This window comes from Colias croceus, chromosome 5, assembly GCF_905220415.1.
Source record: "Colias croceus chromosome 5, ilColCroc2.1".
In the NCBI taxonomy this organism is placed as follows: Eukaryota; Metazoa; Arthropoda; class Insecta; order Lepidoptera; family Pieridae; genus Colias; species Colias croceus.
Window position 1 is genome coordinate 9,778,239 of NC_059541.1, and position 17,426 is coordinate 9,795,664.

Consider the following 17,426-nt stretch of genomic DNA (forward strand, 5'->3'; position numbering starts at 1 on the left):
CTCATATAATGAACATGGCCTAACTGGAAGACACACTTCCAGACTTTGATGAAGCTGAAACTTATACTTAGTAGATCACTAATTTGTAACGATAAAACTTTATTATTAAACTATATCTACGCCCCGGCTATGCTCTCTTGTTTTTCGGGTGATAGCGTAGTCATTCTTCTTACACTTAAATTAATTTCATACCATTTTATAGGAAGTAGTGAAGGTTTTAGAAGTGTAAGATTAAGCTCGGATCCTTACAAATGAAAAAATATAAGTTTTCTAGTAGGAAGTGAGTTTTCAAGGAGCTTACATAATTTAGATACTTTAAACATTAATTTCCTTTCAACATTTCCATCAAAACAGCTAGACAATATTTCATACTGTTTTGAAAATCTATAATTTATAGATATTAAGACAAATATGACTTTCGAGTAATAGTTACCTACTCAATACTTAACTGCACATTAGAAATTGGATAAAATACAACAATTTTATATATATTGTGTAAAACAAATCCACGTACCAGACATTACATAACACTACACTATACCTATATTATATATATAGGCTAACTGTTAATAAACCCTTGTGATAGGGAATACGCCCTCTGTGATCCTCAAGAGCCAAGGCTTACAAAACAATAAGGATTAGGCCCTTATTGCAAGGACGTTTCAAGGACACTAATCTTATTTCAATATCTATTGAATATATTTAATTGTGTTGGCATTGTTTGCGGGAATAAACTTGAAGCCAATTAGGTTGGAGTTGGGAATTTTCGCGCTCCAACTTGTTCAGTTAATAATACAACTTTAGTTGTAGGTATTGTAATTTTGTCACGTCTCAAATTTCATTAAGATTGGTTGTATGATAAAATTTTTAGTGTATTTTTATTTTCGAACTAAATTCGAGTGTCTAACAAAATGACGGGAGAAGGGGAAAAATAATTATGAGTTTTATAAACTGGTCCAAGGAAAGTCAAATTTTAAATAGAAATTATGGGATAATAGGTAACTAACTTTAAGTTGATGCGATTAAATGGTCGGTGGAAACTTAAAAAATGCACAGTCCAACTCTTTTATACAAAATAACTACAAAGCATCGTTCGAATTTAAAACAACCCGTTAAAGTACATGTTATCACAAAAAATAGGTAGGTTCTTAATTCCATTAAAAAAAAACAACCTTTTGTTCATAAACGTAAAGATACATTTAAAAAGTAAACATGTATGAAATTTCAGGCCATTTCACACAAAACCCGTCAGCAATGTTACATTTGATACGCAATAAAAAAACAGCGTTGTAAGTTGAGGCCTTAATTGTTCGTAACGTGATACACTAAAGTAAAAGTTAAACGCTTTAAAAAGAACATGTTTATTTTTCTGTATATCTAAAGTATAATGCAGTTTGAACTGTTTCCTATTTCATGGTTTTAATTGTAGTGCAGTATTTCTACCTGGTGTATTATAGAGAAAGCTTAATTAGTGTAATTTTGATATTATTTTTTTATTATAATTGATAAGCTCTGAATATTAAGAATTCATTCTTCAAATAACCATAAAGTGTGGATTGTTAAAAAGTTGTTTTATTCTCGTAAAAAATCGAAACAGTAACAAAACATTTGCTCCAGAAAGTATGAGCTTCTGAAAATTATCATCTAAATTCATATTCACTTGTATTTGCGCAACTTGCATACAAAATATGTATCTATTCAATAATTCGATAAGAAAACAGACATGCGATGTGTAAAGTCGTGTAAAGTCGTGTAAAGTTTTGAAAGTATAATCTACTTATTTTTAAACCAAATCTGTCAACTTTATTCAATGTAGCACGCAAGTCACAAGACTGTCTCACCACGTTCTATACTAAAAGTTGAATAAATCACATTTACAACAACTTTTAAAAGTAAATCCATTACAAACTCTTTATTTCAAGACCCTATTATTCTTCAGGGATTCGACCTAAAAGTTTACATTCGAATATATTTTCATATTCGATCGTATCGGTCAAATGTCGAAGTTCGTATTCCCTATGGGGATAGTAAATCTTTATATTTGTAAGGTTGGCAAAATGCCTGCCAATATATGGATTTTATTAGAAATATGGTTGATTTATTCAATGCTATGTTTTTGGCCGATGTCTTAATTAATTTAAGTGTGTTACGGTTATGTAGCGTTTTCTATTCAATATTATTAACTGACTGAGTATCAAAAATCTACTACCTATATCATTTTTTATTTAACAGAATATAAAAACTAAACGACGTTTTTTGTAAAGACGCACTTATTTTCGAATTACTCGCAAATTAAACCACGCTTTAGTTCGTAAAAGTTTATATAACTCAGCCCCCGGAATCACAGACACAATAGAAAATCTATTGTGTCGTGGACTGATCGGGCCGCTCGGGGCTCAAAGGGTTGAAAACATTGTTATGTTGTTTGATAGATGTATCAAATAAAATTAATTTTAAATTGAACAGCGTGTGATTAGAGTACAATTAGACTTTAAACCATTGGTATTAAACTATGTATGAAAATATCTATATCCCAAAGGTTCTCTAAATTCATGTAATTCATATTAATAGCGCAAAATTAGTTTAGTTTGTTACAAGTCGCTGTTCGGGGACCAATTCGGACTCACCCAGTAAATCATAATAAATTGTTTCTTCGCAATATTGTTGTTATTATTCCCTTTAATTACCTATGTAAGTGTAACGTTTTGTGATTTACGTAAGTATTAGTTTCAATCGAGTTAACAATGGCCTTGCGAAAGCTTACTGGATTAAATTGTGTCGCATTACAGCAAAGAATGGAAATAGTTTTTCGTTTTACGTAATGAAACAATACCAATACTTTACGTTATTTAGTACTTGTCTTTGAACGGTTTTAGAAATACAATGTTGTTATTTAAATTGACTTGGTATTGTCGTCCTAAATCGTGGAAATAGGTATTCCATGATTTAGTTTTCATTTACTTATACAAATGTATGACTATGATGAAAAATTAAGCAGGTATTTACTATAAACAATATATATTATAAACATTTTGTATTAAAATACTGTATAATAAACAAAGAAAATCATTCCATTCATAAAAGACGATGATAGTATATTATTACGTGAATACTCATGATTTATATTATAATTCAATAACACAACACGAACGAAGCGACCAAAGAATACCTTATAGAAATTGCACATTCATGGATGCACAAGTGTACAATACACACGCCTGCATCCAAACAAAGCCCGCAACCTATAATTACACATCCACTCCACCCCCTTGTGATATACCAGCATATCGCTTATTACCGTCTTTTGTGTTCCTAATTAATGCATGGTTATCTCACGCGACACTTATGATAACAAACAGGTGCATCGAACAAAAAGATGCTTCCACTGCGCCTCGATGACTCCTTCATACACTTGACCCGTTACCAAGGGTTGATCCAGGTGGAACAAAATATTCGTTATTTATCCGATTGAAGTGTTCTCTGGTAGAGGAAATAAGTATTTATTACGTAGAACATAAAGTCGACTTTGCAATGAGCGTTGTTTTTAGATCATAGGAATTTTTTTGATGTTTGTATAGTCTTATCCCTCGACAAAGTAAATGTGACCTATCATGTGGGGTATCAAAACTTTTTAGACTTGGATTCTTTCATATTATATCGATCATTACAAGGAGAAATAATTTCAAATCAAGTTAGGAATAAACATTTATTTGCACAATATAGGTATTGTGAATATGTAAACGTTTGTATCAGCATCATATTTCAGATAATGCTATTTACCCATAATATAATTAACGAGGACAAACAGCTTAGATTTATTACGATGTCGGTTTGTAGTCAGTCTGTAAATATTGCTATACAACTTTTCTCAATTATCAAATTAATATTATAATACCAAAGGCTTGCATTAATTCGCCTCCTTATTAAGGATGAAAAAACAATAAATAAAAATCAAAAGCGCTCGTATGGCATAAATGACTGCACGCATTAATAAAGTGTAAAATTTTATCCTATTATACCGTAGCAATTACGCGAATATTATGAGAAACAGGCGCGTCAAATGGAACGAGTGCAATTATTCAAAAGAGTCAGTCATTTTTTCACAACCCTAAGGTCTTTTGTCGTTGAAATTTCGAGTTGAAAATGTCGTTACTTTAATGTGGACTAAGCCACTCGAATTACTTTTGTTAATTATAAACTGGGGATAGTGCTAAAGGAGATTATGAAGGACTGATTTTATTCATCAGCTCGAAGTATCGGACCCAGATTAAGGATTGTAGGTAGTATTGGTAGGGCTAAATAAATATTGAATACCTACTCGGATTACCTGATGTAATTCAAGGTAAACAGATATACAGGGGACAGTCAAGCCAACACTTTTATAACATACTAGCTTTCCGCCCGCGACTCCGTCCGCATAGTCAAACAATAAATTCGCATAGTTCCCGTTCCCGTGGAATTTCAGGGATACCTAACCTGTCTCCTTTCTTCTTGTGGCTAACTTAATCCAAATAGGTTCAATTAGTTTTAATATGAAAATTTCTAAAGTAACTGCTAACGTTATTTTAATCTTTCTGTAATAATAACATAGGTAGATAATAAAAAAGTTTGGGTACGTGAACTAGTTTGAACTTTGTAAAATTAGTTTTAACATTTTTACCCAGTTAATGTCTGTCCAAAAACACAATGTTAAAATTTGTTTAATGTTCGTATATCATTTTGCCTAAGAGTTTTTTATAAAATGAAGTAATGTTAGAACCATATTATTATATTTATCTGTTTTTCAGATTGAACATTAATTCATCATGTATAGCAGTCCAATCTAGCTGGCTTATTTGACTGGATACCAAACCTCTCTTTCTATTCTACGATCTTCTCTACACAAAGAGAGAGACGGGGACTAGAATTAAATTAATTTATATATTATATCTACAAGCTTTTTAATTAATTAGTCTAAATAGAGGCCGTGTAACCTTGAGGCGTTTTTCTGTGCTCGAGGAATAATTGTTTGTTACAGTTTTATTAAGTATCAAAGAAAAGAACTTTAGTAGCGAGGTTACATTTTTAAAAGCGTCAGTGTTTTTCAAATTAAAGGCAAACTTCACAAATTTAATAAGAACTGATCCAAAGTTTGTATTATTTTATTAGTAATTTTTTAGCACTTACACAGAGTGGTGATAATCAATTTCTTTTGCTTTTGAAAGAAAGAATTATTAAATATAAAAAGGTCAGCTTGAAACTTTTGAAAATAAGGAAAGTATAACATTTTAGTTCATTACTTTGGATACATTACAAAAAAAAATTTTTTTAAATGAGTATGAATTTATATTAACGATAGAATATATTTAAGGTAATATTTAGTTCCAAATAAAACATTTCATACAGTAAAAGCATTAAATTGTTCATTCAGGATAATATCCATTTATATACAAACGATCCCAATATCGCCTATTCATGACATCATACTTTCTCCGCATTTATCGTTCCGCGCGTTTATCGTTCGCAAATCTGAATAAATATCTTAATATTTTATATTTCCCTAATGCTTAATGAAGATGGAACAACCTTTACATTTCCTTATCAACTTGACAGAGGAAATATGTCAGAGGAACAGAGTTTCTGGACAAAAAATATGGCCGCGGTTTTTGGAACGCTTCCAACGCTATGAAGGCGATACTATTGGTATGCAAGAACTAATACTGTTTGAATAAAATTTGTTATTTTTACGTTTATATTGTTTTCATAGATTTTTGACGTTGTGATACATTATTATTAACCGACTTCTTTTACTTATGATAATATTTGTAATGTGTGGCATATCAAACTACACACGCATAGAACCTCGGGGTAGCAAGATCACAAAATCTTGCATTGACCACATCTTCACTCGTTCAGATGACACGTCATACACTGCAGCAGTTGACACTGTGCTAGCTGATCACAAAATCGTGCTGCTGGCTTGCATATATCCAGAGACGTTAGCTCGTCGCGGCACTACAAAACCAAATAGGGTTACTCGAACACGATTTGAAGCATTAAAAAATATAGATTTTGAATGCACTAACCACATGAAGAGCCCCGAAGAAATATACAATTACATACATACACACTTCAAAAATGCGTCCACTGAATACGTTGATAAAAAACATAACAAGTGTAATACACTTCAGTTTTACGGATGGATGAACGAAAATTTAAATAAATTATGTAAAAAACGCGACTACCTGTTTCATAAATGGAGAGCTGATCCAAACAATAATATCCTCAGACTCCAATATACCAAAGTAAGGAACAAAACCAATAAACTACTCGAATATTACCGAAATAAATACTATGTGAATATAATTAAAACTAACTATGGTAACACTACTAAATTATGGCAAATAATAAATAATATTTGTGGTAGGGAGTCAAAAAATATAGATGACTTAATACTTAAAGCATTTGAAGCCCAAAATATATCAGTAAAACAAATAGCAAATAAATTCTCCGTTGAATTTAATAACTCTATAAAAAATATCATTCCGAACTGTACTGAGCGCCTATTTAAACAGTCAAAAAACGTCCCGCCAAATGTATGTATGAGATTCCAAAAAGCAACACATAATAAGGTTTCCAGTGTTATTAAAAACTTACACAACAAAAAAAGTCCGGGTATAGATGGAATAAGAAACGTGGATGTTAAATGTATTTCGGAAAATATTACTACTGCTATAGTCAACCTAATAAACATCTCGGTTCAGACAGGTATATACCCCGATAAACTAAAAGTAGGATGTATCCGACCAATATTTAAAAAAGGGGCACACGATAATCCTGTGAACTATAGACCAATTACATTACTATCGGCAATCGATAAAATCGTCGAAAAAGTTGTTAGTGACCAAATACATAAATTTTATGACGATAATAATATAATTTCTGACAACCAATACGGCTTTCAACCTGGAAAAAGCACCAATGCCCTTCTATCGGACTTTACTGATACTGTTAACCTAAATCTTAACGAAAAAATGCATATACTGGTGCTATTTATTGATTTTTCTCGCGCTTTTGAAACACTTGATCATAAGGAACTAATATGTAGACTGGAAGATAGTGGACTGGCGGGCAGCTTACTGGCGTGGTGCAACAGTTATCTTCAAAATCGCAACAACTTAGTCAGAATTGGTAGTACATACAGTGATGCCACAAAGGTTGACATGGGAACAGCGCAGGGTTCTGTCTTGGGCCCCTTACATTTCCTGGCATACGTCAATAAAATGGGAGAAGCAATAGAGCATTCTAAGATATTCCAGTTTGCCGACGATACATGCATTGTAGTTACTCATAAAAACATTGATATAGCTATGAATCTGCTTCAACACGACTTTGATAACTTATGTAGATGGTGTCACGATGCTGGACTGGTAATAAACGCACGCAAAACGAAGTTAATGCACATTAAATCCCCCCATATTATTGGTGATCTTTATCAAAGTATTAAAAATCACACGCATAAGTGTATGCATTGTAAACCGCGTGCGACAACATGTCAATGTGAAACTGTAGAGGCTGTCGACTCCTACACTTACCTAGGTTTAACTATTGATAACAGATTCAACTGGAGGACGCACATCGAAAAAGTGTGCAATAAACTGCGATCTTTTCTGGCAATCTTGTAGGTAATTAAAAACAGATTACCATATGAAACAAGACTGTTGCTGTACAATGCTTTTGCTGACTCCATAATATCATACGGCCTAACTAGCTATGGTAGGACTCACAAAACATACTTAAAAAGAATTCTGAACTTACAAGTTCGAATTCTTAAAATAATAGTGTCACCACAAATAAAAATGAAATTTAAAAATGATACCTCAAAACTCTTTAAACACTGTAATGTCCTGCCAGTTAATTATAAATTTGAACTTCAGTTGCTCAAGGAAAACTTTTTCAAAACAAACAATCAAATAATAAACTCTAACTGCTACCACACACGTAACACAACACTTAAGAACTTAACTAAACCATTCTCAAAAAACATGTATGGTCAACGTCGTACCGCGTACTTGCTACCGGATATATTGAATGGGTTGGATATTAAACTAAGAAATAGTATTACTGAAACAAATATCAAACGTAAACTCAAGCAATATTATATAGCCCAATTGTAGTTATGTATAGTAAAGTTATAGAATGTGTCTTCATATTATGTAACATTATTTAGTCTTTACTTATAGGAATTGTTAATCAGTTAAACCGAAATTGTCATTATATAAATACGAAATCACTATAAACCTCAGTGGTTTTTTAAGTCACAACTGTACACTTATATTAATTGTAAACATTATTGTCTGATAATAAAAAATAAAAAAAAAAAAAAAAATTTAAACGGCAAATAATTTAATTTTAAAGTTGTACCTACTAATAACCGTCTTGTAAAAGCCTAATATAACCAAAAATCCTACAAATGATATTTTTAAATTACCTATGAATTTAGTGTTAAAACAATAATGAATTAAAAGTTATACGTAATACGCAAGCATAATAAACCACAAACTTCCTCAAGATGTCATCGCTTTCATAGCTAAAACTAATTAGCAAGAACCAAGACATTACTGGCAATATCAAAGTACTATTCGAAAAGCCGATGAAATATAAATGCGACTACATTAACGTAGATGTAAAAGGCTTCTAAGTGATAAATATTAAATTTGCGAAAGAGCCCGCGCTTTTATGCCTACACCGTTTCAATTTTTAATCAGACCTTTCATTATGTATCTGTTGAATGTATTTGCTCGTAATTTCCGTACTTTTCAATTCTTCTACTCAGAATCTGGTTTTGTGATTACATTTTTTGGTGTAACTTTTGGTGAAAATCCAATCAAATTCGGGTTTCATATTAATAAATTTTACTAATAATTCAAAAGTTTATCTCGTGACAAAAATTACAAAGGTACTTAGCTTAGGTACTAAATTTCAATATAGAATGACCTAAATATATTCCTCCGATTCTGCAAAATAGGAGCCACCTGCATACGTTTAATAAAGCGGACGTTCGACAATACATCACTAGAAAAATCGACAGTCACCTTTATTTGATATTCCGTGCCGGTTCGCCCTGATTCGCGGATAAGAATTGCTTCGCAGCTTCCGTGCGCGACGATACGTGAGCAAGTGGCATTTCTCTTTGACTTCTCTCTTTGACTGTACCGGAGTGTTGTTTCGTAACCGGTGTTGTGCTTACCAGCGGATGTGGAACAGTCGCGCGCAATGCATTGTATTTGAAATAAGCAATATTTTGTATTCTCTGTTCGACAGTACCTTCATATTCCGAACTTCAAACTTTGTATTATGTTGAGCAGGTGGAGTTTGTTGTTTTTTGTCCGCGCTGGGTCAACGTGTTTTTGCATAATTCATAAGCTGAAAAGTGAAGTTTGTAGTCTCCGAAAAATATACTAAGAATAAAAAGGGAAATATAATATGTACATAATATTATTAGGTGTATACTTATGTGGTCGAAATACTGGCAAAACTATTTTACTATTTATTAAAAGTAACGAGGCGCAGGTAAATTTATTATTCACTAATGACTCGCAATCATCATCAGGCTATTCATACTTCTATAGAGAGTTCAGCCTCGTGAGGGTGTGGGCTATAAAATTATTAATAGTATGACTAATGGATGAAGATAATGTTTACAAATACAACAAGTGATAACTGCGTTAAAAACAACCGACTTCAAACTTGCACTTGCAACATTTACAAATACAGACAAAAATGCTCATAAAATAAAAACTACTGGGCCTATCCGCATAAAATTTTTATGGGACCAATTCGACACCATCCCGCATCGAACAAAAAAAGATTCACGTAAATTGGTTCAGAAACCTCGGAGTAATCGGTGTACATACATAAAAAAAAACGTACCGGCCGAATTGATAACCTCCTCCTTTTTTTTGAAGTCGGTTAAAAATACTAGCTGTGCCGCGTGGTTTCAGCCGCGAATGAAGACGCAGGTACAATTAAGTATTTCTATAATAGCTAATATTTTATTCTGATACAAATACGTCTACTACGTCACTGCCAACTATTATCAAAATCAAAGAGTAACATGCCGTACATCCATACGTATCCATACTCACTATTTTCGCATTAATTAAAATATAGGAAGGATTACTAAATATTTTATTAAAACGAAGTTATAAGCTTAATGGCAAAACACTGTTTTTGCCTTACAATTGAGTACTTTTTTTGTAAGCTAGTTATATCATCAGCCTATTGTGTCCCCATTGTAGAGGCACAAGCCTCCTGTAAGGGTTTTCGGTTGTAAGCTACCACACTAAGTTGTTACAGAGTTATCTACAACAATTCTTGCTATTGATTTGAAAAAATCCTCTTTAAAAAAATGCCACGTAGCAAAATGACGTCATTAAAAAGGTCTCAACACATCTAACGAGCCACACCTAACCAATGCATTTAACCTAAAAGATATTGGCCATAAATTCAGTTAGTCGCCTTGCCATAAACTTTTTACATCAACAAAGTTACAGTGTAACAATGCAAATGAGTTCTTCAACTCCACACTGTAAATCTTTTAAGCGTGGCTGAATTGAAAGCCTACTTTCGAGAAAATATGGCAAGAGATTATATCGATCCGCTGCAAGGCCGTCAAGCAACGAATTCAGCTGTATTCATTTTTCAAGCGCTTTAATTAAGGTTTTATTGTCATCTGTATCTTGAGTTTAATTATGTACAAGTGGTAAATATATTCGATTATATTATTGCCATTCCATCAACGCAATAAGGTTAAATTACCTACATACGTATATACTATTATGTTTAGTAGAACTTATTCTGTCACTCTTATAAAAAAAAAATTGAACAATATTTCTTAGATTTTTGGTTGCCCGCGGATATACGTATCACACAATTCCCAATTTCAACTAATAAAAACAAAAAACCTAAACTTCATAAATAAAACCGCGTAAGATTTAACTTTGTGGGTTCTGTACTCCACTTGCTATAGAATTAAATAACACATCTACTCACCCTCCACGAATCTTCAATACAATACAAATCACAATAGGCAGATCTTAATACACCTACTGTAAAATAAAGCGTGTCATCTGGATAGGACGTCGGGACGTGCCATAAAATGGTTTTATGTTGACACAAACTTGTTTTTACGGCGTGTATATGACCTCGCCGAAAAATGGATATGTAAGGATGTCGGTGATTTCGTATTTATCCTATATAATAACTTTTATTGTTGTTTACAAGCAGTTCCGTATCACAGCAACATAAAGTGGGGAATTTGGTTGTTTGCGTCAACATGATCCGAATTAAAAGCTTTAAGCATTATTTTGCGTTGATGTGAAGCTTTGTACTATTAATTTAGGTTAAATTTTTTATAAGTGCATTAGGAGTACCTAAGGGTAATGGCATTTTTGGGATGTCATGCTAATTGACTTTTAGCAATAACAGACTTGTAACTGAACGGACATAAATCGTAATATTTAAGAAACAATACAATTTATACCATAATATACTCTTTCTATAATACTAGTTATTTTGTATTCAATTACCTATACAATTGCAATTAAGAAAATATAGACTAATATAATATAAACTTGTAGATGTAACTAGCTAGTGATAAGCAAAACAATATAAAACAAAAATTTATTCTTTGCAATTTATTATTTGAAAGATAACCAACGGCATGAACTGGAGTGTAAATAATCTTGTTTCCTCTGCATTAACATCTGAAATAAATTGGAAAAAGCTTGAAAGGCAAAGAAATGATAGGATTTTGCTGTCGCTTTGAGTAATCACAGACTCCCCTTTTTCCGTTTGAAGGCATTATTTAGATTACTTCATTAGGATTAGTTAAATTACAAACGAGTTACACGTTACTGCATGTTTATAATGAAATATATTAACATTTTTTTGGAAATATAAAGAATAGTAAGTTTTATCCTTATAGATGTACCTTGACATATAAATCATAAAGATATGAGACTTTTCCTTTGATTTGTAAGAAAATTTGTGTTTTTCATCTTTATTATAATAAAATGTTGTAACATCTTAATCTTAATATATACTAAGTTTTTGACCCCTATTTTATCATCCCACGCTTTGAAGAGCTGATTAATAGATATTAATGTTATAATTGAGACTAGTAAAATACATTTTATTTATCAATGTTTAATATTACTCGGCAACTATTTCGCATGTAATCTTAAACAAGTCAATCAAATTAATCCTTCACACAACATCTTCATATAAAACAGTCAAGTGAGATCACAAGAGCTACTTAAGAGCAGCTACGCAAGAGCACCTTATACTCTTATATATAGGAATATTAAACAATATGTTATATCCTTAAAACTTCTGAACCACAAAGAGCTCATACCTGTGTAAGTGAATAAAACATTTCATTAGAAAAGCGCGGTACAAACAACGCCGTAATAAGTGGGTGACACGACAAAGAATAGACGAAGGTATACGGTAAACAGAAGTGACACTCGCGGGCAGTATAAAGCGACGTCACACAATACAATTTCTGCCTCGGACGCCTTTGTACAATATGTCGTCCTTTTCAGGTCAGCTATACGCTGTACAAATAATTATACAGAGTATTGTGTAAAAATTGGTTTTAATTGTACTAAGGGGATCGTGTTTGTGCTGTTTCTACTATTTATTTATTCTATGAGTGGCTTTTTAGCGTATTTATGTAAACATTCAATCAGTCAATATGCAGAATGCAGATAGATGTGGAATGATTAAACTTTAAAGCAATGTTATATTATACAATACACAGCGTAAATTGTAAAGACATTCAATAATAATACGTACGATTCATATAATGGCAAGTCACTTTTTAATAGTACGTTCCCAATAAAAGTTGTTCATTACAATTTAACACGTTTCCCACCTCGATACAAAAATAAAAGCGAGTAAAGAATAATCTCCCAATTTCGGAACGAAACGGCTCGAAACTTCAGTAAGTAATTACCATATAACATTTCACGTTAATCGAATGAGTCATGGAAAGCGAATATCGTTCAAAGAAATTCTGAAACGTTACAGTAACGACGGTTATATCCAAGAATAGGTAAATTGGTAAAATATGGGTTCAAACGTATGTGACGAACGAGTGTAGCTGACAGCGGGAGAAATTGTGACGGACAGGCATGATTAGGGAGAAATGTTACATGGAGCGTCTGTACGATTAAGTTATCTGTGACCCGTTTATCTTGGCCTTAATTGTATTTGATTTTGTCGTAAAATTTTATTTGCTCGCATTAAAGTGACGTGTCATTGGGCAGGTCAACATGGATGAATGGGTAATGGCCGAAAATATTTTCGCCTTGCCCTGGCTAAGCTAGATTTATGTTTTCATTAACGACTAACAGGGTTATGCTCGTCTAGTTTAATTGTCTTTTTTGTAAATTTAAAAGTCCAACTTGAAACTTTTTTATATAAATATTATATTTGCCTTACTAAAATTTTTATAGGGATGACTTTCAAATTTGAATGTTGTATGAGAGCAAGTAGTACCATTTTTACATTTATTTTTTAGCTTTAAAAAAATTGTCAATCTTCCAGAAGTAAACAACATTAATATTTAACTATCTAGAATTAATTGAAATTTTAAGGCTTATAAAATTTATAATATTTTATAACTGTGACTACTTGTTGCTTAATAAATTCCGTGTTTTCCAAGCAACAATCACCTGACAATACAAATGACAAATGTCGCTTGTCAATGTGACAAATTCATATATCATTACACCCCATTGCAATGGCGCGCATTCGTCTCGGTCTTTGTACAACTACCCTCATTTAGTATTAATAGTGACATGTTTTGAGTGGTAGATAATATGTTATAATGACATCAATAATTATCCAGTTGTGTTGTAATCACATTACATTTATATACATGTATTGTATATTTCTACGTTACATTATAATGTTATTAGCCTTATTCATATTTTATGTTCTAAATCATAATATATACAATGTATAATTGTATAGTTTCTTCTATGTATTACGTGGCTCAAAACTAAACATTAATTGGAAAACTATACAATAATTAAAAACTTCTGCAATAATACATCAATGCCGCTGCGACTATAACTCAGGACGAACTTTTTCTTGTTGCAGATATGAACATTAAAACGAAACGGAGGGACGTAAAATGCAGTTAGAAGTATCGACCGGAGGAGCAACGATGAATGCACCCAGACTTTAGTAACACCGTGATAGTACAGAAATAAAAATGTCGGTAAATGCTAGCGTGGGTTAAAAAAGAGAAAATGGGAAGCAAAGGTTTCGGCGGTGAGGTGGTCGGCTTTTTACTGGCAGTAGCGTTTTGTGTCACTTGCCCCGAATACGGTATGTATCCTTTTTTTCCTTTATTTCAAAGTATTCACTGAAACGCTTTTTGTAGCCGAATTTTTGAAAAGTTACTCGCCAATTATGAACTTAACACAATGTGTTGGTGCATTTTTGTATTGTACATCGCGCTGTTTTTGTTTTCGAAGTTTGACCAGAAAATATGTTATAAGGACGATAGCACTGGATATATATTATATTTTCTTATCACAAAAATAAAATATATTTCATAAAAGTTTGGTCGACATTTTGAAAGACAGAATATGAATAAAAAAATAATATTATTTTACATTCATTAAGAATCAAATTTACTTTTTACGAGAATTGGAATAAACGAGACCTATTACGTGCTCGAATTTAATAAAATTGTTTAGCAAGTAGGTATGCTTTTAACTTCTCACCAACTTTTAACTTCTCACCACTTTTCAGATAAAATATTCTAGAATGTTACTGACGAAAAAACTTACTCTTAGATGTTTGCAAATATCAAGATTTTTCCAAATAATTAAATAATGTATAATATTCGTTGCTTGAGAACAGAATAGAAGCATTTCAATTTATTCTATTTTCAGATATTAGTAATAATATTCTTTTGTGAAACGATCGTCGTCGTCTTCATCAAAATTATTGCTCGTCTGGAATATTAAAAAATAATAAAGATTGTATGATGTTTCTAAATTAACTCGACAGAATTTTTGCGAGACTTTTGGCATTTACGAATATCGCAAATTCCTACATAGTGGAGAAAAATTTTGAAGGAAACTTCTTATAAATGGGTCAGGGGGTTATATTTTAAATCCTGACGACCTAATTGGCATAGTTAGAGCCTGACTGTTGCGTCAGAGTTTTGATTACTTGGTTAGGATTGAGTTTAATCCCTTCTGGGAAGAGAATGGTTTGAATATAGTTTTTAACTATATCAAGGGGACTTATTTCCTTTGGAATATAAGTTCATTTTACTAATAGGCTTAGTGATTTAAAAAAAAAATATAGTTTATCTCGACATTTCGAACATTAATTATGAGCGAGCGTGCTTATTGGATAGGAAGAATGTGTTTTTATTTTTCTAAAAAAAAAAAAATCGCTTTAGACAATTGTTTGAAATTTGAATTACTTTCTGTTGTTATAATAATATGAAGTACAAGCAACACTAATTACTCTAGTATACCTTACTATCTGAAATACTATTCTGAATAACAAAGCATATTGTAATTAATAGCATGCCTTAATACAGAGGATTTAAAGGAGTGCTTGTGATCCGCCTCGCTAATCCCTCTAACGAAAATCCGAATGCATACTACGGCTGTCGGACTACGCTTATAGAGGATTTCTGTGATGTTTTGAGCAGGTTTTTCGAATAATGCCTTTGAGAAAATCGAAACACGTGCATTAAACCTTTTTTTTTCAACTGTATGCCTTTTTAAAAGTATGCATATTACGGATTTTAAACGCGATTTATTCATTATATTATTTTCCCGACGTTTCGAACACTTTATGCTCGCGAAATCGCGTTTAAAATCCGTAAAAAGCATTTTATTTCTAAGTGTATAATACTCGCGTAAAATCAAATACTAGAAAATAGTATGCATATTGCATATTAGATAATTCGTATATTGTAGAAAATTATGACTCTATTTTACGAGTAAAATGTTTCAAAATTAACTTACGAAAATGTAAAGCTTCTTAACAACGTACGTTATATATTTAAAATCCATTAAGTTTCGCAATTACGATCCTAATTGGGATTCAGAGACTAACTGCAAAAAAGCATTCGAAGAGCACAATTACAAGAGTAAAGAGTAAAGAGCACTGAAATACATTACACGAACGTGTTGTAGTTTCCCATTGAAAGGCAAACCGAGGGAAATTGTTCGCAAACCTAATTATCCGGCCCGAATTCAGCGGGGCTCTTTTCAAAAAGTCCCAATAACAAATTTAACTGTGACAAAACTAGTTTGGTGAATTCTGACGCAGGTCGCTAAAAGCTTAGGTATGCTAATGAAGTATATGAGGTATACAGGATTACGACGAACGATCCTGATTCCTTTTGTCATGGATTTAGAGATTTTTAAATCTTTCGAATCTGTTTCGTTCCTTTGTAGGTAGAATGTTCTTTTGTTTGGTAAAACAAATGCAATCTTAATTCATCTGTCTTGGAATTCAAAATAGATTTTGCACTGGCTCATATATCTTAAAAAGTTATAAAATACAGAACTTTAATAGAACATGAATAGAAGATTGCTACTCTTTGATTGGATTTCTTTATACTGATATTTTAATAACGATGGAATTGGTAAAGAACTTATATATAATCAAAGGTACATTAATGCTGATTTTAGCGTATTAACTTACCTAAATTTTTTTTTCCAATATTTGAATATGACGTATTATAACAATAACAATTAAATAAAACTGTCGAACTTCATGAATCGACGTATTATAAGTTTGAATAGAAATTATGGAAGATGGTTGAAAATTTCCCACATTACGGCAAACTTTGGGGTCTGACCCGTTCGAGGTTGAAGCAGGAACGTGCAGATGTGTTTTGTTTCTAGAAAGAATTTATTCTTAGTACTTGAACGTTTTATAGAACGTACATATGCTGCACTACACTAGGATAATATTATATTGGAATCTATATAACGAGATAAATTATTTACACAATGTGTTAGGGCAATAGCTGTAGAGGTACATACGAAATTCGGTTGTTACCTAAATTCACTTTTTGCAGCCTAAAATTTATATAATTACAATTTATTTGTAAGAGATGATTTGTTTTTATAAACCATAAAATCCTACTTTAATTAATACTACTTTATAATAAACTAGATTTCCACCCGCGGCTTCGCCCGCGTTTGCAAAGGAAAACCCGCATAGTTCCCGTTCCCGTGGGATTTCCGGGATAAAAACTTATCTTATGTGTTAATCCAAGTTACCTTCTATATGTGTGCTAAATTTCATTGTAATCGGTTCAGTAGTTTTTACGTGAAAGAGTAACAAACATCCATACATCCATACAAACTTTCGCATTTATAATATTAGTA

The 17,426-nt window shown here is 32.1% G+C and overlaps 1 protein-coding gene across 4 annotated transcripts in view; it reads left to right on the forward strand.

Annotated features, from left to right (window-relative positions):
- Window positions 1-17,426, forward strand: part of LOC123691721 (lachesin-like) — an 80,035-nt gene that overhangs the window by 30,824 nt on the left and 31,785 nt on the right. For all 4 annotated transcript variants that reach the window (XM_045636254.1, XM_045636256.1, XM_045636255.1 and 1 more), the window contains exon 2: window positions 14,152-14,382. In XM_045636254.1, the coding sequence (XP_045492210.1) occupies window positions 14,277-14,382 (106 nt within the window). In that variant the 5' untranslated portion in view covers window positions 14,152-14,276. The remainder of the gene's footprint in view (window positions 1-14,151; window positions 14,383-17,426) is intronic.